The sequence below is a fragment of the Ammospiza caudacuta genome, chromosome 3 (genome assembly GCF_027887145.1).
Source record: "Ammospiza caudacuta isolate bAmmCau1 chromosome 3, bAmmCau1.pri, whole genome shotgun sequence".
NCBI lineage: Eukaryota > Metazoa > Chordata > Aves > Passeriformes > Passerellidae > Ammospiza > Ammospiza caudacuta.
Window position 1 is genome coordinate 18,218,785 of NC_080595.1, and position 25,457 is coordinate 18,244,241.

General features: G+C 40.9%; 1 protein-coding gene across 2 annotated transcripts in view; it reads right to left on the reverse strand.

The window, feature by feature from the left end:
• PCSK2 (proprotein convertase subtilisin/kexin type 2) overlaps window positions 1-25,457 on the reverse strand; it is a 110,105-nt gene that overhangs the window by 80,189 nt on the left and 4,459 nt on the right. Inside the window, exons 1-2 of one of the 2 annotated variants that reach the window (XM_058800784.1) lie at window positions 10,158-10,263; window positions 9,831-9,935 (exon numbers count right to left, since the gene is read on the reverse strand). In XM_058800784.1, coding sequence (XP_058656767.1) covers window positions 9,831-9,935; window positions 10,158-10,163 — 111 coding nt within the window. In that variant the 5' untranslated portion in view covers window positions 10,164-10,263. Of the gene's footprint in view, window positions 1-9,830; window positions 9,936-10,157; window positions 10,264-25,457 lie in introns of those variants that run through there. The other variant, XM_058800783.1, reaches the window with a different exon arrangement.

A 25,457-nucleotide genomic window follows, 5' to 3' on the forward strand; every position in this document is an offset into this window, starting at 1 on the left:
CAGCAACCCTCTCTGGGCAAGAACAGAGTCTACAAAGGCCAGGGACAACAAAAATAGGACTCCCTCAGATTCAGTTTTCAACAGGCAATCACAGGGAATGCAGCAATCACTGTCTGCAGTGACAACAACCATGCTATGTACATAGTAGTCACAAACCAAACTTGATGCCTCACTGAATTTCTGATACATTTCTTTTGACATTATCACAAAAGCAATTTAATGACCTAAAGACTAGCTTATCCTCTGCATTCTGGAGGCAGAGGAGTACCCCCTTACTTATATAAGCATTGCAAGAAGGGCAGAGTAGTAGGAAAACCTTTTTCCTCACTTAACAGACACTTAAATCTCCTCTTTGTAGCCCTGATGATTTCTCGTTTGGAATTACACAGTTCATACACCATATGTAGCATATTTCTTGCAATTATTTATCTGTGCCCTGCTGCCTGTATGACCCTTTCTCTTTCCACGTCTGAAGTGAGGTTGAATTCTACCTTCCCAGAAACGGACTCTGTGTCTGAGTTTTCTTGTTGTTGTTTTTTTTTAAACACTGTGCTGTGACCTCTGCTCCTTCTTTCTTCTTGTGTTCTCAGATAATAAGCCCATATATTTCAATAACGACCCACCAATATCTGCAAAGGGTCCAATGATCATAGAAGAAAAATGCCCATTTAAGTATTAAATTTTCTCAGCAATAAGACACACACAAGATCAATTACCAGATGACATACAGATGACTCAAGTTCCCTCAAAAAATTTGTCCTTTTTTCTTGCAATGCTGGTGAGCTGGCTTAATTATGAATTAGAAACACAGAATTTTCAAAAACTGCCCTGAGCTGTGTGGCAAAGCAATATAAATACAGTACAAGATGGTATCAACCTGAAAAACAGTAACAGTAGCTGGTAACAGTACCAAAAGAGGCCCCCCCACTGTGAACAGGTACAAACTCTTGGAAACTCTTTCTGAAACACACTGGATAAAGCATAAGACAACTTACATCAGAAATGATAACCCAGGGATCCATTCGTGGAAGTCACTGCCTGTTTTCTGCGCAACATGCTTCACTTCATCAGGACGGCTGAGACAAAACTTTCTTCAGTACTTGCGTGCAGTGCAGCTTCAATGAATAGTGTGTAGGTTTGAGGGTAGGTTGGGGTTTTTTTCAGTATTGGAAAGAAGACATTTCCTCCCATGAGTTTTCCTTGGCTGTTCAATATTTAATACAGATACTCAAGCAGAGCTTTTAGATTACCTAATTCTCTGTTTCATATCAAAAGGTAACACTGATGCAGGTGTAATGCTGCCCTGTAGACTCATAAAATTATGGCAGTTCCAAATTTCTCCTGAACATAATCCTACCAGAATACCAGCACCATGACAACAGATATCACAGCAAAATGCTAAATAGATTTAACTGGGAAGTCTGTCAACCTCTACCATCTGCAGCATGTATTTACATAAAAAAGACAAAAACATGAAGGGCTTTTTGTCCCGCCATTCTGCCATCTCTCTGTCATAACACACACAAACCTCCCTGCATGGCAGAGAACTGGATGATGAACCTGAAGCCTCCATCCAAGATTTGAGAGAGGATGGCAAGTCTTAGGCATTACATTAACTTATATCATGCTTAGCTCCACAGAAGCCAAAAGTTTTGTATGATTCTGGGATCACTGCTGTGGTGAACTGTAAAAACAGCGCAGTTTTTCCCCTTCACCCACAGTATCAACAACAGGATTACAACAGGGAACTGGTCAAGTGATGGCCCCTTCTTCTCCTGCTGCCCTTCTGCTTTCAGGAGCAAACAAGCTTTCTTCTAAGATGGAAGAAGCATCTTGGGATACCTTCCAAGCTTTTTTTTTTTTTTTTTTTTTTTTAACCAGGAAATCAAATTGGTCAGGAATCTGAGAAATCAAGATGTGGGGCATGGAGCAGGAGGAAAAATGCCAAGAATTGCCATTTTAAAAAAACTAATTGTTAATTGCTCTTATTGCTTTACTCCAGGGACAGAATGTTATTTGCCTTCAGTAACAGAAGGCTGGAGAAATAAGTTACACCTCCACAGCAAATACAAAGGTCTGAACGAGGGAAAGCTCCAATGGCTCCCAGTCCTTGTGTCCCCAGAACACTGCATTCCACACTGGCTGGAGAACTACAGAGAACTGAAGAAAACTGGGTTTTCCTGATCTTATCAGGAAGATTTTAATTTCTGCAAAGGGGAAGATTTGTGCTGACACCTAAGAGAGCAAGACAAAAGGCTCCACCTTTAGCCCAGCTCAGACCTGTCACTAATGCCCTGGAAAAGGCCCTGACGATTGACATACATTGTGCTGCCATTGCTAAGGGCTGCTGTACTGCTTCTTCCCAAGCTGTCATCCATCCCCCTTTCTCCCTGTTAAAGAGGGGCCATGGATGAAATATTAAACTCTGGCAGCACTGGACAACCCCTGCCTGGGAGTGGGGCAGAGGGCACTTCTACATGCACAGGTTGCAAGGGTCCAATCACAAATAAGCTCGGAGATTTCATCCTGGGGCCTTTGGGGTCCAATCTGGCTAGCTCTGGATCCCTGGCCCCACTCAATCTCACAAGGACTAAAGTAAAATATGGGAGGTGCTCTTTCTCCTTGGGATGACCATCCCATGATTTATTGTGGAACTCCTCTAAGAGGGTCAGGGAGAGGTAAAAAGAGGTTGACTGTGTGATGGTGGGAGATTTTAAACCCAGACAAAGGGGGGTGGAGGAGAGGAGCCACAGCCAATGGGATACAAGCGATAGGAAGGGCAAGGGGAGGAGTAACCTGAGGAGAGACCACCACCACAGGGGCTTTGGGGAAAAACAGAACAAACCATGTGATACAAATACTATTGAGTGCAAAATACTAAACCCAGTGAAAGTCAGTCACATTAAGGGGGCACATAAAGGATCTCAGGCAAGGAAGGAGATGAAAGATTTTGATTTATTCAATTAAAAGCTTAAACCCTCTGCATTTACAACCCCTTTCTTCTCTTTGTCCCATGAGACAAGCAGTTTGGGAGTACTGCTAACCATGGGCACCTGGTTAACTAGTCCTGGAAGAAGCTCCGTATCCACCCTCCTCAGATTCCTGGATCAGCACAGCCAAGTCTCCCTTTCTAATCCCTTTCTGAAATGTAACAACTTACATCACTGGGATGTTTCTTTCCAAAGAAATCATCATCTAAGTGCCAAACTCACTCTCAGTGGAAGATTGTCATTTAACCTTTCCTCCCTCGATACACACATATTTATTCTCCCCATAGCAACATAGATCCACTAGCACAGAGATATCAGTAATGGGACTCAGCTCTTCCCTATATATTTGTCATGGCAAATGTTCGACACTGGCACAATGCCAGTGTCCCCATGAGAATACCCTCTCCCTGGTGTCTGCTGTGAAATGTGACCAGGAATAAGCAAAGCAGGCTCCAGCTTAGAAATAAAGAAAACTTCCTTAACTAAACTACAAGAAAAGAAAAAAAAACACAAGGAAAATGAAAACCTTACAAAAGCACTTTCCTCCTCCTCCCCACCAAAATTCCTAACACAATACATTCTCCCAAATCACCAACTCTCAGTCCAGCACCACTCTTTAGAATACTCAATCTTCAGTTCATGAAGAGGAGAGGAGTCCTTCTTGCACCATAGGCTTCCCCTGGAAACACCGTTGAAACCTCGTGTACTTCCATGTCACTCAGCACCGCCCAGAAAGTCCTTTTGCCATCGTGACGTCTTCCTTCCATGCCCAGTGCTCTCATCACTGTGCATGGACCAGAGCTGCTTTTAGGGTTGTCTTTTAAGGATGCCTTGTCTCACTCCAAAAAAAAGGCCCAGTCTCTCCTTCGGGACATCTGTCCCCCCCCCCCCCCCATTTTTTGCACCCCCTGGGGCCGAGGGGTACCCACACTGAACCCTCCTGGTTCTGAGGCACTGCCTCCCCCTAAATGCAGTCTCTGTGTCACAGGAAAAAAAAAAATGGTTCCGTCTATGGCCACACAAGAAAAGTCCAGCCAAAAGGCCACTCCATCATCTCTCCCCCCACTCAGCCAGTCTTCTCCGCTTCCCTCGTGGCCCATCCCCTCTGCTCTGGCCAGGCACCTTCTCGCCGCACTCCCTCCTTCTCCTCCTGGGCCGGCCACTATCAAATTCTGTCGCCTGCTCTCCGTTTCTCTCCTGGGGGGCGGGGGCGGGGGGGGGGGGGGGGGGCTGCCCGAGGTCTCTTGGCGCTCCTCCATCCTCGAGATCCGACCTCTTTCCCACAGAAGTCCTAAAACAGCTTGCCAGGGGTGTAGCTCTGGTTTTCAATCCCTGTGTGTTCTCAGAGGTGTGTCCAAACTTCTGTGGCTACACCAGGTGCCAATATTAAAATATGAGCACCTACTGGTAACCACAGCACATCCAAAATAAAACCTACTTCCTGTCAATGTGAAACCATGACAATATTATAGCTTCTTTCCTGAGCAGGATTTATGTTGGCAGCTGTGTGGCAAAAGCAACTGTGTGGGAGGAAAATGGTTTTATATAAAACTTGGAAAAACCAAAATAATCTTTGAGAGAAAAAACTATGTTTCAACCATTCTCTTCCATGGAAGACTATTTCTTAACAGAAAATAATCACCAACAGCAAAAAATACAGAACTATTAATCAAAAAGGTAACAAAATTACCATGAATTTTTTCTTTTCTTTTATTTATGTGACCACTTTTTAAAATGTTTACATAATAATATAGATGAGACCACAGCTGTATTTATAATACAGGAGACCAGAAGGTAAGTCAGCTTTGAAAGTAACAATTAAACTGTACTGGGTTTGAAGGGCCAGGTTTTAGCAGCAGTGCGGCTGCAGGGCTGGCTTCTGTGAGAAGCTGCTAGAAGCTTCCACCATGTCTGGCAGAGACAAGCCCTGGCAGCTCCAAAGACAGACTTGCCACTGGCAAGCCTAGGACAATCAGAAACTGTAGTAATGCCTCTGTGATAACACAATTAAGAAGAAAGAAAAAAAAGTTACTGTGCAGTTGCAATTGCCAGAGAAGAGTGGGGTGAGAATATATGGGAAGAAAAACTCTGCAAACACCAAGGTCAGTGGAGAAGGCAGGGCAGGAGGTACCCCAGGCACCAGAGCTGGGGGGATTCCTCTGCAGCCTGTGGTTCAGACCATGGTGAGGCAGCTACGCCCTGCAGCCCATGGAGATCCATGGGGATGCAGAGATCCACCTGCAGCCTGTGGAGGAGCTGGGAGTGCCTGAGAAGAGGCTGTGACCCAGTGAGAGGCCCATGGAGAGAGGAGACCACGCTAGAGCAGCCTGTCCTTGAGGGACTGCACACCATGCAAGAGTGACCCCACTCTGCAGTGATTTGGGAGGACTGCTGCCCATGGGATGGACTCACACTGCAGCAGTTTTCAGCAGCTGCTTATGAGATGGACTCAGGCTGGAAGTTTGTGGAGAACTGTCTCCTGTGGGAAGGCCCCTAAAGTGGCATGGAGAAACAATTCCCCCCTGAGCAACCAAAGAAACCACAGGTGATTCACAGGAATGGGGTTATGGTCAATGAAACTGACCATAATCCCATTCCCTGTCTCTTTACACTGCTGGAGTAGAAGGTAGAGCTGGGAAGGAGGGAGGGGTGAGAGGAAGGTGTTCTTAAGGGTTCATAATCCTGCTCTGATTTGGTTAGTGTAATAAATTCAATTCATATCTCTACCTACAGCCTGTATTGCCCATGATGTTTGATGAATGATCTCTCCCAATCCATATCTCAATACATGAACCCTTCATTATGTTTTCTATTCCCTGCCCCGCTGGGAAGGGGAATGACAGAGTGAACTGGCATGCACATGGCATCATCAGCCACTACAGAAGCAAATCCCATGGCTGTGTTTTCCTTTAACTGTGGTGGAGCAGGAGAAGACTCAATTTCCCACCCTGCCTCTACTGTACTAACAAACAAGGCAACATGAATTATCTCTGTATTTCTGATTCACCTTTCCAGGGCAATCACATTGATAAACATACCCCTAGCCCTCACTATTAAAAGCAAAGTTTGGTCTTACAGAAGCTGGTATTTCCCCTTACTCACAGGGAAGACTCTCTAAAGGTCCCCTTGCTCTGAGGCTGTGTTGTGACCTGAACTTATGAAGCTACAGATTTTGACATCAGTGTGGATACCTTGTTTCCAGTCTCTCCAGCCAGTACATGCTCCTCCATGTCCCACTCAGCTCATGGACTCCTCCACTCCCAGATCACTCAACCATCTCACTGACTCTGGGCTTTTGTTCCAGCCTCTCCCACTTATTCTCTCTTTACATTCACACTGATGCCTGGTCCCATACTACTCTGGCTCCTCACAGCTTTTCCACCGAGGGCCTTTATCCTTGCTGTCACCTCCTCTCAGCTGTCTGTGTCCATGGATCATGGCAAGGGCTACTTTCCTGTCTGCAGCTCCAGGGAAAAGTAGAGCAGCCCCTTAAATTAAGTCTTCCAAGGACAAAAAAGTCTAATAGCTGACCTTTTGGTCTGAAACATTTCTGCTAAAGGAATAAACAAATAAATGCACATGAAATTGCAATTTCACATGAAGAATTCTGGAGATGTTGCTGCAATGCCTTAGCTCATTTAGAATTCCAGCTTAAAGATCTAAAAATAGTAAAGGGAATCCCTCCCCTCCCTGCAATTCATTTGGCACCAAAGGTATGTAAGCTAAAATAACAAAATAGAAGTACACCTGGAAACCATAGAAATTTACAAATGATGCAAAAGAGTCAAAGCAAAGCTCTCCTGGAAGATTCTCCATACCTCAAATAATGTAATTTAAACAAAAGAGCTTCCATTTGAAGCAGTTCAGTTCACTGTGGAATTTGCCACCTTGACAGTAAGGATCCCTGAAAGGACAGTACTGACAGCAAAAAGCCTCATGCACCTGCACTTTTTTCTTGAACAGTTCAATAGGACAACACACTATGTGACAACACTACATGTTGCAACACTGCCAGTACTGCTCCAGGCTTCAGCAATATGAATCTATTAAATAATGTTAAAACCATTGTATTTGAGAGGGTTCTCCAAAACAAAGAATAGTTCTTGCTGGACTTCTAGAAATTCAGTAACATTCCATTTCCACTTCCTTGACTGCAGTGATGGTTATCACACAACTGCTGTAATGTTTGTAGCATAGCTCCAAAAGATTTTGGTTCAAACATACAGTAAATTTTACACAAAGCATTTTTGAGCATTTTAAAAGACATGCAGATCATGGAAATGATGCAGTAACCTGTCTGCATAGTGCTGCGACATCTGTCTTAGACTCCTGAAAAGCTGACATGGATCCTCAAGGGACTTCCTTGATTAAAAAACATTAATTAAATGAGTGAACATCTGTGCTGTTTTCCAGCTAGTAATTAAAATCAGCTGGGCATTGTAACCTCCTTAAAAGTGAGAAGTATACAGAATAAGTGCAGTCCACTTTCTCACATTTGGGTAGGGCCAAGCAACTTTTTGCAGCAGCATTTACCGTAACGGTTCCTGAGTGATTTTTCTAGCCTTTTGGTGGTAGTTTTCTTCCTGGCTAGCCTGAAAACAGGAACATTTTATTCTTGGCTTCACACATTAACATATTAACCATGACAGTGCTGACATTTGTTGCTAAGTAAAATTGATTGTTAAATGGTCTAGAAAGCTGCCATTACATTTAGAAATAGCTTTTAGAGTTTGAAATTAAATACTGTCAACACAACTCATGTTTCCATTTATAGACAAATTTGACAGGAATTTTTATGGCTTCACATAGAAAAGAAGAAGGAAGACAAGACTAATTTTTTTAATTGCTCTCAAACTGTATTACATGAAGTAACTGACCTATACAGTATCATAAGAGCTCAAGGACTATTCAGGACAGGCTAGATGAGAAAATGTCATTTTACACATGGAGATGAAACATTGCTTCATCCCCCTTCCATTTTCCAGTGCAAACCATGAAGTCAGAATTCACCCAGGCTCATCCTTTTCCTCATATTGCAGATATTCTCAGATATTTAAACACAGCTTTATTCCCTGAAATCAAAGGAGGGAGCCACTGACATGCAGTAGCACAATGAGGCGGAGATTATCAGGAAAAATGAGATTTCACAGCATGTGACAAGCCAACTGCAAGTATAGAAACTGGAAGTATCAGATAACTACAAAAGGGACCATCTCTGAACAAGAAGGCAGATTCACTTAAGCTGCTCTTAACAGCAGTGCAGACACTTAGTCTAGAGGTATCAATGCAAGAGCCAGTCTGGAATTAGTACAGGAGCGCTCAGACATTAGGCTGCAGTGAGAATTGGTGGTTTCCTACAAGTATCATAGGTATTAGTAAAATTTTCAGAGACTTACAGAAATATTTATTTCCAAAGAGCATATGGAATGACTCTGCACAGTGACTGTACCCAGCCACTACTTTCCAATACTCTGACTTGTGTGCTTTTTCTCTTAAATTTCCTCATGCATTTTCTCATAAGTGACTTTACAAGACTGGGTGGTTCAGGGACAGGAAACACCTCAGGACGTTTGCTTTAGTATCCACTAATTGTAGATTTTCCACAGTGATTTACTTTCTGATCTCTACTTAGTAAACCAAACAATGGAAGCCTGTGAATTTCTGTTCCAGGCAGGTTTGACACATCTCTGCCTTGTAAACCCTCATCTGTATGTTTCTCTTTAGAGAAGGGGACCAGGAAGAGGTACCCTAGAGCACCCAACTATCAGCATCCTGGGATAGAGCAATGGAGCAGGCAGCACCTGGAACCTATCTGGTTCCCTCACATGGCTCTCAACTACAGAAGTGACCAGCCATGGGCAACCTAATTGGACCTGGAATCACTTGAAATTTCTGTAGAAGCAGGAAAGTTAAGCTGGGAATTAATCAGATCTTTCTTGCTCTAGCGTCACAACAATTATGATCTTATTTTACCTATTTTCCTCTTCTTCTCAAGTGTTTCATTGTCACAGGTGTTCCAGTAACACGAATCTGGCAATCACATTCTGTCTGGAATAAAATTGTTTCACACTCTTCACCACTCTTCACAGTGCAGTGAATTGACATCTTAATGAAGGATTAAAAAATAATTTATTTGCTGTCATGATATCATTCCTTAGGCCGACCTACTTTTTTTGGGCAGTAAATATACTTTTTGTGCTACCTGGTCCAACTTCAGCCCAGTATCAAACCAGTGCATATAAGGAAAAAGAATTTGTCAGTGCCAGCTCATAGCTTTCTGCAAAAGGGACCGCCTTTTCCTGTCTGAGAGGTTTATGCTTCTGAAAACTAAGCAGACCGTTCACAGACTGCAAGCAAGAGCCTCTAAAAGAACTACTCAAGTTTGACAGCTTACACTCTCCTAGTAACTGGTATCATACTATTCCCTGAGAAGCAAGGAATCTATGGCAGTTGCTAAGAAAGTGCCACCATTCATACCACAAGGTATTCAGAGCTGAATAACCCATGGGTAGCAGGATTCGTGGAGAGGACAACCAGGAGATGTACCTCAGATGTCTTCTCCCCCCATTACAGAGTGCACAGGGATGTCCTGGAGACTATGGCATCACTGAGTCTTACTGGAGAGAGGACACATCTCAGAGAACATATGACTACTTCTAACAGTGAAATAAAAATAAAAGCTGAGGCTATTTGGGAAGTGGATACATACAGAAGTACATACAGAAGCCAGCAAGCTTAAAACAAGCATTGGGGAAAAAAAAACATAATCATAGCCATAGATCTGATCATCACCCTGATCACATTAAAAAATGGTCTGTGTAACAAAGAAAAAACACTTACCCTGGAGTCCTTTTCCAGACGAATTTTGTGTTGAAGGCTGCGTCTTCTCCTGGCTTTAGCAAGACCATTGTGATAAAAAAAGTATCCAGATTCTAAAAAAGGGAGCTGAGGAAGAAGAGAAGAAAAAAATAATAATGGAGCTATTGGCTGTTAATAAGAATGACAAGAAAACTTTTACCTGTGAAGTGATTCAGGAATCTACAACAAGACTTGTGAAGAGTAATACCAAAGAGCCCAAATCACTCTTGAGAATGCCACTTTTAAGTTATTTTTGAGAAGTGCACCCAGCAGCATTAAAGTTGTTTGCTACAGGTTTGCAGTGCATACCTTCATTTGGATGCACTTGGTACTCTTTCCACCTTACATTTAAGGTCAACAGTGTCAATATTTCTGACAGACACCCCAGATCACAAGAGGAAGCATTTCTTATTTCCTGAAAAAGCCAGAATAAAAGAACAAAATTAATTGCAAAAGATTTGAAACTCCAGAGAGCATCTCTCATCAAGAGAGCCTTATATAAATGCTTTGCTGAGCTGCTGTAGCATACTCAAACTGACACCATAAGATGGAAGGCAGAAAGCAAAGAGATTTCCACTTTCAGAAAAATATGATACTTGGAGTTTCTTCTGAGCACCCTGAAATGGAACACACAAAGCGTATTAGGAAAACAGACAGCTCAGTGCTCAGGTGGGAACAGTGTTCTGCACCTTTAATGTCCAAGACATTTAAGGAGCAAGCAACACCTCTGATGATGGGAGGGTTTCCCATCATTAAATGCACTTCTCTTCTCAGGACTGGCAGAGAGCAACTGGAAGGCTCACAGACATTTAGCTTTTAGAAGGCTAAAAGACATAGTGTTAGGAGAACACATTGCATTTCCAGCACTTAATTAGGAAGCTCCACTTGAATCTCAAGTGATCAGTTCTTTCCCCATTTGAACTTATTAAGTACATTCTAGTTGAACATTTAAATCTAAGCAACTAACTGCACATTTTTAAACTAAGCTAGTCCTTGTAAAAGTTGGAAAAAATGGTTAGGAAGTTACACATTAATGCTATGAATACTTCAAAGGTTTGACTACCCTGCCTGTAAAATACCTTTCTAAAAGAGATATTCTAGAACAGCTATGACAGCCTGTTCCTTTTCTTTTTATTATCTGTACTTCATGATAACATAAACATCTTAGCAGGAGATCAAAGTTCTTTACTGAAATACCAAGGATGATGTCTAGATAGAAAAAATGTTGAGAAAACCTGGGCTGAATACAGGTAGCGGCATCATGCTGCCATAAAACAGATTCTGTTCCTGTTTACACATATATACAGTGCATAAATATAAATTACCTTCTATGAAACTACCTCCTGTTTCAGTCAATCTATCACTATATCTGGTACACTCCCACAAACATAATTTACTATACATGGAAAGCAGTGTGGAAATAGAAGATGGTGAATTCTGAAAGTCTAAAATCTGGTAATTCCAAAAATGAGTAGGCAAGTTTGGATTTTCTTTTTCTTCAAAGTACTTCTTTGTGTTAATTGAAACATTTACTATCAATGAAATGAAAGCATTTAATTTTCATGTTAAAATTCCATTCTGTATGATATATAAGCATGAAGTAACTTTTTAAAAAAATCAAAGCATTCTGTTCCGATAAAAAAGACCTCTTTTAAAGTGTTTATGAAAAGTTAAGGAGATTTCATCAAAATCATTATTGTTCCCTGGAGCTGATCTGCATGGCTGACTGGAAAGCTTTTCTGGGTGAATAATCAGAGTATTTAGCTTCAGCTCCACACACTTGTGAAAAATACAACAGATGAGGCAGAAGGAGAAAGAAGACTATGAAAGCTCACAGTAAAGGCCACCAAAGACTCCTGCCCTTTGTACATATCCTCAGAGTCAGAGCTATTGTGCTGGTTTGACCAGGAGGTAGAATTCTGGGATGCTGTGGTCAAACCAATGGGTGCTCAGATTTTGATATTGGCACCTGATGTGGCCAGTGGGGTTTGGACACACCTCTGAGAACACACAGGGTTTAAAACCAGAGCTTTGGACCTGGGAGTTTCTCTTGGGACTTCTGTAGGAAAGAGGTCAGATCTCCCTCCCCCCTCCAGCTGCTGCTGCTGGGCAGAGGAGGGGCAGCCCTGCGGTAAGCCTGGTCCTGGACAGAGGTGGGGGGTGAGGAGCCCCTTGAGGACAGAAGGGTGGAAGAGCACCAAGAGACATCGGGCATCCACCCCGCCCCACCAGGAGAGAGACGGAGAGCCGGCGACAGAATGTGATAGCAGCCGGCCGAGGAGGAGAAGGGGTCAGTGCGGCGAGAAGTTGCCCGGCCAGAGCAGCGTGGGAGTGCCGGAGCTCTGGGACAGGCAGAGACTGAAATTTTTAACCCTTTTCTTGCATGATAGAAACCTTGCAAATGCTGATCCTCCTGGAGCTGAATGAGAAGAGAGATAAGAGATGAGATAAGAGGGGATGGGCCACAAGGGAAGTGGAGAAGACTGGCTGAGTGGGGGGAGAGATGATGGAGTGGCCTTTTGGCTGGACTTTTCTTGTGTGGCCATAGACGGAACCATTTTTTTTTTTCCTGTGACACAGAGACTGCATTTAGGGGGAGGCAGTGCCTCAGAACCAGGAGGGTTCAGTGTGGGTACCCCTCGGCCCCAGGGGGTGCAAAAAATGGGGGGGGGGGACAGATGTCCCGAAGGAGAGACTGGGCCTTTTTTTTGGAGTGAGACAAGGCATCCTTAAAAGACAACCCTAAAAGCAGCTCTGGTCCATGCACAGTGGTGAGAGCACTGGGCATGGAAGGAAGACGTCACGATGGCAAAAGGACTTTCCGGGCAGTGCTGAGTGACATGGAAGCACACGAGGTTTCAACAGTGTTTCCAGGGGAAGCCTATGGTGCAAGAAGGACTCCTCTCCTCTTCATGAACTGAAGATTGAGTATTCTAAAGAGTGGTGCTGGACTGAGAGTTGGTGATTTGGGAGAATGTATTGCGTTAGGAATTTTGGTGGGGAGAGGAGGAAAGTGCTTTTTGTAAGGTTTTAATTTTCTTCCCTTATAGTTTTTTTCCCTCTTTTTCTTGTAGTTTAGTTAAGGAAGTTTTCTTTATTTCTAAGCTGGAGCCTGCTTTGCTTATTCCTGGTCACATTTCACAGCAGACACTAGGGAGAGGGTATTCTCATGGGGACACTGGCTCTGTGCCAGGCCTAAACCATGACAGCTATGAAAGTTCAAATTCTGTCTGGGTTTAGGTAACTGTTTTAAAAAGCAGATTTACACTTAAACTTCTATCTGACATCTTTATCAACTGGGTGATCAGGCATTTACATAATCCAGAGTTTGGTAATAGTTCTGGCTCTCCAAGGAAAGGCCCTTTCCCCCACACTTAATACATTACTCTATGCCTCAAAAACATGTAGGGGAAAAACAATCAAAATAGGCAGATTACAAGTTACAGCTTGAATACCATCCTTTCCTGTCTGTGGCCCAATTAGTCTTCTAATTCTCTCCACTAAATCAAGCTACTTTTCTTCCTTTCATTTTAGTATCAACCATTAAAATCAAATCCAGTCAAATATTGATCTTGATGTTCTTCCTTTAAGCAATTCTGAACATATCTGGAAATATATAATAACAGATATTTGCTATTTATTTTCCATATAAGGTTAGTCTCTAATACTTCTTAACACGAAGCAATATTGCATATAGTAACCTTTTAAAGCTGGTGTATTCAAGTTTGACCATAAGCAACTACAATTGGTACAACAATGACTGGATTTATGGATTTATCTTAAGTAATAAGATTGACTAAGATTATTCCACTCTTTCCACAGTTATCCGAGTAATCTTTGAGGAACTTGGATATTTTACGATTCACATGGTTTTTCACACCAGATCAATTAAACCCAGAGTGAGACACCTAGGAAGGCAGCTCAGTAAGGCAATACCTGAAAAATTGTGATCCAGCACTGGTGATTGTGAATAATTAATAGCAGAAACCAAGCAATTTTCAGGAAGAATCTAAACCCTGCAGTAAATCCTTGAAATCAATGAACATACATTTGGGAGAAATCAGACACCAGGGAAAGGGCCTAAAATGTCAAGCTTTGAAGAGGATTTTCCACTAAGATCTGTGAATACAAGGAATGATTGAAACTTCCAATTCTGAGGGACTCCTACTACCAGGCCAGTAACTTATTGATCCCAATCAAATGGAGGACACAACCAGCTCACAGGAGGATTTACATTCCCATTGTCATCTACTCCAGTAAATGTCTTTTGATGTGGAGCTATAGCCAAAGAGCAAATAGTGCTATATAACACAAATAAACAGTGCAAATACTGAAATGAAAACAGATCTCCTGTACATAAAGACTTTGAAGTGTCATCAACAGTATCTGCTCTGTAATCTTGTAGCTGTAAAGCTGGAATTGTTATGGAGTAAAATTACTATTCTGGCAGCAGCAGGCTCAGCATGTACCATGGAACAATAATGCACTCAGCCTCGTGGCTCAGGTCCTTTTTGTAAGACAAAAGCAATGCTTCCTGCCCTCAAAAAAAATTAGCAATTAAGTAAGATAACTAATTACTGGAAAGTACTTTAACATTCAAGTGAGGAGGATTATTTAGAAATAGGCCTAGTTATTGCCTTGATGTATAAATATTGTCCATTACAAGGCACAACTGCCAGAATCTCAGGAATTACAAGCACTTCATTACTTGCAATATTTGTATAACAGTACTGGTGGAAAATGCATATGAGCAAAACCAGAATCACAAATACAAAACAGCACGCAGAGCAAAACATTTTATATCCACCTGTCTCCTTCTTTTCTTCATATTTGCAGCCTCCTTGTGGTTATTAATAACACTTTCTGGAGCAAAAATGAACTGTCTTTAACCCTCTTCCTGAAGGATGTGGACCAGAAAATAACTTTTAAAAATTCAGTGATCAACTAAATGCAGCAAAGAAAAACTCTTTCAGTGGAAGAGGCTTAACTGAAATCAAAACAGACTTGATGATCTTAGGGTCTTTTCCACCCTTAACAATCCATGATTCTATGAAGACTGCCAAGATGCACCATTTGGTACAGAAAGAAGAAGGACAAGTTTCAAACTGTCCACAATTTTAGCACTAATACATCTGAGGTTTCTTAGCTGTCCTCAGGCTACTGCTGAATCACATAGGTTGAGGTGTAATTATTACTGAAATAAAAATGAGTAAGTTAAATTCATGGTTCTCAACCATTTTGCACTCTTCTCCTTACAAGTCTTTCCCCAGAAAGAAAAGGGAGTGACTCTGTGCTGCCCTAGATGCCACTGCTGGGAAGATGTGCTGTAAACATGCAGCTACAATTCTTCCCTGCCAGGCCCAAGCATTGCTCCTGAGAGATGCCATTCCCTGGTACTAAAAGGGAGAAAAAGACAGTCCACTGCTGAGCCCTCAACTGCTCTGAGAAGGAAAAATCAGGTATAAAGTAGCCTGTTTCTCAGAGACACCTAGGATGATCTAGCATGGGGCAGCACATAGAGACAGTACCCTAGAGCTGATGGCTCCCATCCCATCTTGTCTACCTGACAAAATCAAACTGCTCTTCTTTCTTAGTTTTGCCTTGAACAATATGCACAGTGACACCAGTTGCAGTTTTCCCTGCCACAAAGCAAAGAAAATCAATATCAGCTGCAAAGCAGTACAGAAGTTTAAAGAAAAGCCACAGAAAGACTAAAATCAGATATTGTTCCTCATTCTAAAACTGCAGCAAGTGAGACCACCTTGAGCAGAAAACAAGCATCAGCATCTCCTGACCAGAGAAGCCCAGCTAGCAAAGGTATTATGAAGCGGCAATAAATTTTTAAGAAAATTCCCAAGTCGAATTAAGCTGCCAGTGGCATCAATATTTTACCTGGCTCTCAGGGAGAGGTCCAGCATTCACTGTTTGTCACTAGTTTTAAGAGGTCATATAGAATACGAAATAAAAGATGAACATTGGTTCCAAGGCTAATCTTTAATATAAAATTTTACTGGCTCCTTGTCTTTAACATTGCATTCTACTGGCTCACTACAGAGCTCTACATACATTATGGTGCCCACAAAAAGCTTAGGAATAACCTGGATTGCCCCCTCTTATTTTAATGGGAACTACCTCTGCCCAGCCTTCCCATACTGCCTTTCACACTAACGCAGAATACCTACAGCACTCTGCTAACTTATGTGCATAATTTCCAATGATTTCTCCCCAATACGGTAATATTCTAAAATCAGTTTACTTTAATCTTTTGTTAAGGTTCCTCTCCCAAATTACTAATGGGGACAATAGTCTGCAACAACTTTCTTTTGAGCAAAATCATTTATAAATACAAGAAGGGCAATTTATAGCAAGTTATCACCTTCTTTGGTCACCGAAATCAGCATAAATGGATCTGTCAGTGAATGGCATTCACAGAAAGCACTCACTCAGCCAGGCGGACACAGACCCTCCTCAGAGCTCCTTGCCTGCCTTAGTATGAATATGTGGCCATGGATGTGACAGTCCAAACACTGGTGCTAAAGGAAAAAAATATATACCCATCCCCCAAATAATAATTTAATATTTTTCTTTTTTTAAAGAAGTATTACACAAAACATTTCTCCCCATAGAGTCCAAGCACTGCCCAAGCTTATCCCTTCTGACTTTGAAAGGAACCATAAACTGGCATAGGTGAGCTCCTTCATCCCATTACTGCTCAGTAATTACACCAACAGAAAATATGACCTAAACCCAGTAAAAATAAATGTATTTGGAGCCTTTGTGGGCCCCACAGGCCTCACACCTTCAGTTACCATTGTAAGTGAAGCACAACAAAGTACCTCATAGCAGAAATTAGAAACCTTTTTGAAACCTTTTCATCCCAGTTTCACCAAGAACTGAGGATGCTTATAAATATTCAATAATCATTTTTAAACTCTCTTGCTCTAATTTTTGCCCACCCCAATTAGCATTAGAAATCATTTTACCTTTAAATACATAAATGGGAGCTAAGTCTAAAGTCAAAAACACTCACTCACTTTAAGGATAAGGGCCATGTAAGAGAAGAGCCAGCTAGAAACACAGGTGGCCTCAGGCACCGAAATGACACAGAACAAAGCACAAACATGAAAGGATTAATTCAAACATTGGTAGAGAAATGTAAAATAGCACAGAGGACTAAAGCTGCACCAGAGATCACCCAACATTAAATCCAGTCTACTGCGTCCCTATGGCCCCAGGCAAGGATTCACACTTGCTCATTTGTGTGCTATAATTGCGCTGAAGGCACAAAATAAGGATTTCCATTGTAACCAGAGTTCTGCACAAGCTCCAAACAGCCCCAAGGACTAGCACAGTCAGGCCCAGGTGCGAGTGCTATGATTCAGTCTTCCAGCTCAGTTCTTCTTGTACCTGTGTCCTAGTCAGCTGCCTCCACCAAAGTCTAATCTGCTTCTCTTGGCAAATCTGGCAGGTGGAGGTGTTATAACCATAGCTTCAACACTCCCAGAAGGTACATTTCATATGAAAACATCATAAGATCATCCTTGTGAAATCAATTTAGTAACACAAAGTGAAAATTTTTCTTACAAATTAATTCATAAATGCTTGTCTTAGACATTTTCATGTGTTTTCAGCTCTGTTTCATATAAATATCCAACCATCTTTTAAAGGAATCAGCAACTGGTGGTGGGAGTAAGAAGGGACCAAGACTAACTAGACAGATATAAAATTCAATGGTAATATTTTACACACATGATAACAAGGCCACCTGCTAGTGTTATTTAGAATAGTGGGTATTCTGTAAGAACACAGCAACACTGCTTAGAAAGTTCTATTACATCCTCTCAAGCCAGCAGAAGTCATTTCCAATGGTTTCTCAAAGGTTTCCTCATCTCCACAGCAAAATATTTTCTCCTCTAGAAACAGTGTAAAGTCAAAAGTGATGTCCAAAGAATTTGTAGAATATGTACCTTATGATTTTATTTTATTCAAAAGGATAAAACAAAGCCTTTTGTCTAATCCCTCTTGCACGCAGCAAGAACAAGGTTAAACAGTCTCATAAATAGCTGGACATGAGGTGTTTAATAAAAAACAAGTAAATGGAAGAAACTTAACCGGTTGTGGACTGCGTTTACAATTACATGTCAAATCTGTCCACATGGAATTCATCTGAATGCCCCGCACAATTCGTGGCAAAAAAAAAAAAAAAAAAGAGGCCCTTTCAAAGCATGATCCATCTCACTTCTCTGAGATGGCCATGTTAGAATACAAGCAGAGCTGAGCCCCAGGAGCTCTTCCACTCTGAAGTCTGTAAGAGAAGCACTGCTGTTCAGGTAGATCAATTCTGATGTTCAATGGCTACTGTCATTTTCTCATCAGTTTTGTTGTTCGATTACCCCACCCAGTGTTTCCAAGCACTTACAAAACACTGCTCCATAGGTTTGGTTACAAGTTTGTGATACTAGGAATTTGATCTGCAATTGAATGAATCACACAGGTGTAAGGTTTTACTGATCTGTATCATTGTTAGGTTTGTCACTGAAGAGCTCCATCCTGCAAGCATATCAAGTCATCAGTGACAATACTCTGGATTTGCTGATAGTTTTATCAGTGAACTGAAGAAGTAATTTGACACTTTAAAAATGGCTATTCTAATTTATAGGAATGGATCTGTGCAGTTTATAGAGTTTTATCTGTTACTCCCCAGTAACTGTAAACACCATTATCAAGTCCACCACATGCCCTGTGGAAAGCAGGATACCTCCCAGATTTTGAGGAGAATGTTGTTTATATACTAGACCTCAAATTGGACTGTCTGGGTTAATCCAGATTGTCATTACCAGGAGTAGGTGATTATTTTTGTTTGGCTGACAGGCTGAAATAAAGGCTGAACAATCATCATTATATCCTCGTACATAAATGGGGTGGCTGTGGGTGTGTGAGCAAGAAGAGCACCTCAGTCAAGCCCTGGGAACCAGAAAAAATTCTGGAGTTCAGCACCAAAAAAGTCACTGGGAGCATCTACCAACTGTGTTGTCATTTTCAGCAGCAACAAACGACCACTGGGAAAAGGAGGAAACCTCTCCAATCATTCAGCTACACAATTCCATTACAACCACACAAAGATCAGCTAAACACACACATAATTTAGAATAATTAAGTAAATAAGATTTCATGAGAAGGTGAATCAATCAAATTTTCTTAAAGCAAGTATGTGTTACACATAATTTTTTTACACAAATTGGGAGAATTTTAGCATCCCATTAAAACAAAACAAAAACACTTCCACCCAATGAAAACAAAACAAAACAATAACAAAGGAATACAACAAAATAGAATAAACAAACACACACACCCCCAAACCTAAACAAACAAAAATGAGAAGACAAACAGAAATCAGACTCCAGACATTCTTTAGAGACAATTAGTCAGTACTTGACCCAGTTAATTAGCCATAACTCATTTAGTCTGAGGCAGTCATGCTGTAAGAATAAAGGGAGGAAAAAGGATGGTAATCCAGAAGTGGCTTTGCCAGTTCTATATTTTATTAACAAAGATGAATAAAATTTTGGCTCTAAGTACCTGTCTCCTGCTTAGAGCCATACCTCAAGGTATCCTGTCACTTTTTTGATGTTCTGCTGTGTTTTCAAAGCATCTCTCAAGATGCGAATATTGTGTGTAAGTTTACACACCTCAAACGACCTTCTCTCCAAGACCATTCAATCCATGACCATTTCCTTTGCTATTTCCCTCTCTGCTCTTGCTTAACATGGTAGCAACTCTGCTCTAGGACAGAGCCAGAACTTAATTTCCAAGGACACGAGTATCTTCTTATATTAGGAGAATCTTAGGCAATTAGAGCAGTAACATTCTTGTTTCAGTTGCCTCCTATGTAAAAAGGCATATGCCTATAAGTATTAGTTTAGTTATTTTATTTATTGATAGGATTCACTTAATTAAGGTTTGCACAGCATTACAGACTGTAATATGGAACTCTTAAATGTAAAATGCCAAGTGCCATTGCAAACATATATTAATGGGTATATCTACACATGTAATATATCTGTGAGAAATCAGGCACCTCTTTAACAACAAATATTTGTTAAAGGTTGTAATATATTTAAGCAATATTGAGCAGAAATCTCTTCTTCCTATCAGTAGATCTTCCTTAGAAAAAACTCATAAAAAACATTTTGATTCAGTTAGATTCTGCAAATTTAAATGGCTATGGTATGCCTCTGAGATAGATCAATATTGCTGAAGCAATTAGCACTGCTTATAAAAGGCCACTTTGCCTCACTCCTGATTTACAGCCAACCCATCTCTCCTTTTAAGCATGCAACCAAGCAGGCTGACTACTATTGTCACACAGGAGCCTGGTGTCACATCAGCTTCAGAAACACAGAGATAAAAGCCATGAGCTAAAGTTTGCTATTTAAATAACAACATTCAGATGCAGCATGCCCCAGACACAAAATGCCAGTACTTAAACTTCACCGATGAAGAAGGGGAAAGACGTTGCTAAACACTAAGATCCTGATTTCCAGTAAGGCATTTGGGCATTATTTTTAAGTCTACATTCATGTAACCAAGTGGCTACATAAACATTTGTGCAAGTGCTTAGCTCATGCAGCATCTAAAAGCAGAGTCAGGAACTTAAGCTTGAATGAAGTAGACGGATAAGAACAACTCAGAGCAAAATTAGTTGGTTACTGATAAGAGTTATTCAAGAAGGCACGGATTATGTGAATTACTCTAATGCAAAGATGCTAGCTCTTACTGACACTTTAACAAGATCTGACCACTCTTGCAATTCAAAACCTTTACTCTTTCCTTTTTACTTCGTGTCTGTTTAATGCTAGGCTGCCAAGGAAGAGCCAATAGACAGCAAGTGCTTCACAAAGAGGTTTCTGTTATTGCACCACACTGAAAAAGTCTTCCAGTTGCCAGAGAAGCAGTCAGATCCTTCACAAAAATATATGCTTCATGGGAGAGAAGTCCACGGGTTAGAAACAAAACTGCAACATTAAAGGACAGAAGGACAGGAGGGTCACACTGTTTCTCTTTTTTTTTTTTTTTTAACATAAGGTAGTATGCTTGAGAAAAGCAGGGGAAGGAAGCCTCAAGAAAAAAACATTTTCAGCAGAGCCAAGAAAAGAAAACATTTTGGAACACTGCTGTTTTCCTTATTTTTGTAAAGTTTCTTGATTCTGCTAGGAGGAAGTCATAGACACTAGCCTCACTACCACAAGATCAGGTCAGAGGCAAATCCTTTACTCACCACCACCACAACCTGGAGAAAGCTCCTGTTGACTCTTGACAAAAAAGCATAATGGTCACTTCACAACAAGGAGCAGCTGCTCTGAATGGGATCAAGAGCTCTGTGGTAGACAGAAGAAAAAAAGGATGACTTATACCTAGGAATAATGATGAGAAAGGAAAGCAAACAGCAACACCCAACACCACCCCTTACCCTTCCTCCCAGGGCCTCCCTCACTGACCTTTCAAGCATCTGTGAATTAAATCTTTTACTGCCAATTAATAAATGATGCAAGTCTATTGCTGGCAGAAATTGTTTTCAGTCCAGTATGTGCTTGTATGTTATCTTGCTCCTATGACATTAGTCAAGCAAGAAAAATGTAGGAAAGGAAAATTTTTCATCCTTTAGAGCTTGAAAAACTGGTTTCTCTAGCAAGGTATAATATATTTTACATGAATAATAACCATTCAGATAGAAGGGGGGAAAGGGATTTTACAGAATCACACTGTTTTAATCTTCATCAAAAGAAAGAAAAATATCCACTAGCTTTCCTGACATGGTTCTATTCTGAACTATATCTTAATTGTAGGAGAAATTGAATGGTTTTACAGTTAAGAGATGAAAAGTACATTTGCCTGTGAAGTCTGGGGGTTTAAATGGCAATATAAAAATTAAAAGGTGGAAATGCTGTCAAGATGATGATGTCATAATCCACAACCACCATTCCATCAATGTTAGCAGCCAATTTTTCCAAATGTGTAAATGTGTTCCAGTTCTGATTTTGAATACTTCACTCAAATTCTGAACTGCCAGTTCCACTTTACAAATGGCTCTAAGTAACTTCTAAACAGCTAAGTTCAACTGAAATACCGTTCTAAAATTAATTGATACAGAGAAGCATAAAGTCCCCATGGGACTGATGGGAATCCAACTGTCATGGTTATAGCTAATTCACCATATTTGGCTGCAGCTAAAAGCCTTAAAAAGAAGCTTTTGCTGCCCTTGGTGTTGCACAGTAGGTGACAGAGGCAGTACTCACCCACAGAGCACATTTCAGAATCACACTCCTCCGTTTCACTGGCTTTTCATAAAAAATGAGTAGGTAGAAAGAAGGATCCTTTGTCATCAGGAAAGGGAAGGCTATATTCCACCTCTTTTACTATGCATACAAGGAAGACTTACCTCTTTGGCTCTAGTTTTGTATCCAACAATCATCTGAAACAGCAAATTTCTCTACATAATAATAATAATAATATTTAAATATATATTTGCTGTGTTTCAGGTTTTCATAGGTTGATTCTTTGGATAAAACTTCTCTGACATACTGCCATCTTATTCATCTCATAAGCAAATAATTTAGTTCAGTCATGAGTATCTGGGATACTTGTGCCAACTGGTTTGATGTAAACACTGAGGTCAATATTACCATTTGCTTTCTGTGGACAAAGTGTTAAGAATGTAACATTTCCACAGAAGTCTTGTTTAAGAAGGTAGGTAATATAGGACAATGTCCCAGTTCACTCCTTGTGAAAGAGCTGTTACTACCCAATTTATTTATTTATATCACAGTGTATAAATGGAGAGAGTGGCCAAGCTCGTAATTTCTTTTTTAAGTCCAAGCTCCTGCTACTTGCCGAACAGAGCCAGCGCAGCTGAGTTACACTGCTGAGCTACTGTCATAAATCTATGACCAAACTGTATTTCACACTGCTTGATAAACTGTGCATCATGGCCACTCAGAACTTCATGCAGTACACACCAAATGCAGCTTTCTCTGGGATGCTGCTTTGTCACAAAACACGGCCTGAGCCTGCTGAGCTGAAATTAAATCTCCATTTCAGTAGCACAGGGTTTGCCTTTTCGATGAACTCCTGAGAGTTAAATGCAGAGTTTGCCTTGGTTTACAAGAGCAATACACTAGACTTTGACAAATACTCGAGCAGTTCAGCTTCCTCCCACCAGAGGCTATGGATGGATGGAAGTGTTGAGCTGCTCACTGCAATATTTATAGCCGCCATGCAGCAGCATCCTGTAGAGACCTGACCCATTTAATTATCTGAAAAAGTGGAAAGAAAAAAAAAGAAGAAGAACAGGGTTTCTGATGACTGGAATAACATTGCAGGACAAAGGTAAATTTTACATCTATTAACAGCACTGAATTTGCTACTACCACTCACACAGAAACTACCCACCCATTCTGTGGACTGGACCTGCACAAAAGGGTTTCTCAGTTATAATATTTTAGTAAGAACTGGCATAATTTATCATTAATTTTAACAATTTGGCTTGATTTCCAGTTCACAGAATATTCTGTGAGCATGGACATTTCTCAGAACTTACTAATGGAAACTATCTACTAGATAAACTCTACCTACGCTTTGGCAACTACTTTGCAACTGCTTGATTACAAGCCTTTGAAACTTGAGTTGCATGTCTCAATTTTAATTTAACAACTCCATTGATGGATGAGGTTAAGGGTCATATGCAAACTTCTATTTAGCTGCACTAAGCAGTAACTATTACCAGCATAGATATTCCAGGGAGTCAAGAAGCTCTTCTGTTGCTGTTGCTTTTGCTTGGTTTTCTTTGTTTGTTTGTTTGAAATCAACACAGTTTTCTTGTTAAAAGCGCCAGTGGAAATTAAATTTCTGCTAATATTGTTCTCCTACACTGATAGCAACAGCAGTGCAATTGGGTTTGTTTCCCTACTTTAACCACATCAGTATAGTTACAGCAGTAGAAGTTTTCCTAAGAGTTGGCAGGGTCTTATTGTAGGTGTGACGGGGGTCACGCACGGTAGGGACGGACGGAGATGAGATCTCTTTGAAGCTAAGTCGTATAACTTGTAGTTTATTACAAAGGGCGTGGGTGCAGGGCCCTGCTGCGAGCTGCCAGCTGCAGCTCGGAGCAGGCCCGAGAGAAGAGAGGCTTAAAGTGTAAGAGAGTCAACGGCAAAGGTTTAAGAGCCGAGAGCGTGTAGAAAGGAGGAGGTGAAGAAGTGCAGAGGGAAGACAAAGAGACAAAGAAAGAAAAGGGCACGAAGAAGAGCGCGAGAGCAAGCAAAGAGATAAAGGAGAAGAGAGATAAGAAAGTGCCAAAAAAGAGCGAAAGGAGAGCAAAGCTCCCGTTACAACACAATAAATCATCTTTGGTGTTGAATATGCAGATTCTCATTAACCAATCTACTACAGCATGCATATCTTATAACATTTCCACACAACCTATAAGACTCACTACATTACCATACTATGTTTACGTGTTAAACCCTAAATCTTATTCTTTGGGCCCCATCTGCCAAGCTGCAAGGCCTGCTCTGACTCTTAGGCCTGCCTGCTTGCAGAGGGAATTGTTTCCTCCAGGGGGGATTACATTCAACTGGTCACAACTAAGGTATCTCAAAGATTGCTTTCATTTCAATCTCGCTTATAGTTTCTATATTCTCAAAATCTTTTGCCAGGCAGTCATATTTAAAAGGCTTTCTTGTTTCATCCTCCCCAACACTTATATCTTGTCATCTGGCATGTTATGTGAAGAAGATAAAAGGCTATCTTTCACCTTCACACAACAGTTGGATTTCCAAAAAGATAACAAAAATTCAAACACCTCTGTCCTTTTCTGAAAGAGACAAGCAGCAGACCTAGTCTGCTGGGACCATTTGCCTGCAAATAAACAAATGCCAAGCATGCCCAGCACTCTGGGCTAGATGGCAGGAGATCGATTAGTACACAACATGTTCCGGTATGCTGGGATCACAGCATTCAGGGAATGCTGTCCACTTCCTACAGGTTTTCTCCTTGACACTGGCAAAACTAAATATATTGTAAATGAAAACCAATAATTGCATATTTCCCCATTGGGCTGCAGCATCAAAAAAAAAGTGTAAAAAGAACTGCATTTGTGATACAGTTCCTGGGTCTCTACCACATGTTCTGTTTTGCAAATGGGTCCAAACAATATGGAATAAATAAAATTAAAAATGCAGACAGCTTTATAAACTGAGAGAATTCCATAACTCTGTTTATTGAGCTGTAGTTCAGGAAAAAAAAAAAAAACAAAAATCTGTAAAGGTAAGGTTTAATCTGCATGTTTTGCTAAGAAACAACTACAGCACACATTCAAAACAGTAATGAAGTAGTTACAGTGGGGATCTAGAGTAGGGAAGACTAACCCTATTGTTTTACACTCAAACAAGTGTAAAATCAGACAAGGTAGTTATTTCATAGTTCAAAGAGAACACTCACCACCAGCAAACAGTCTGAGTCTCTAGTAGAGAAGGAGCTTTACAGAAACTGGGTTAGGGATGTGCTTGAGTCTGTGATTTACAGATCTTCTTGATAATTTACAGCTTTCAT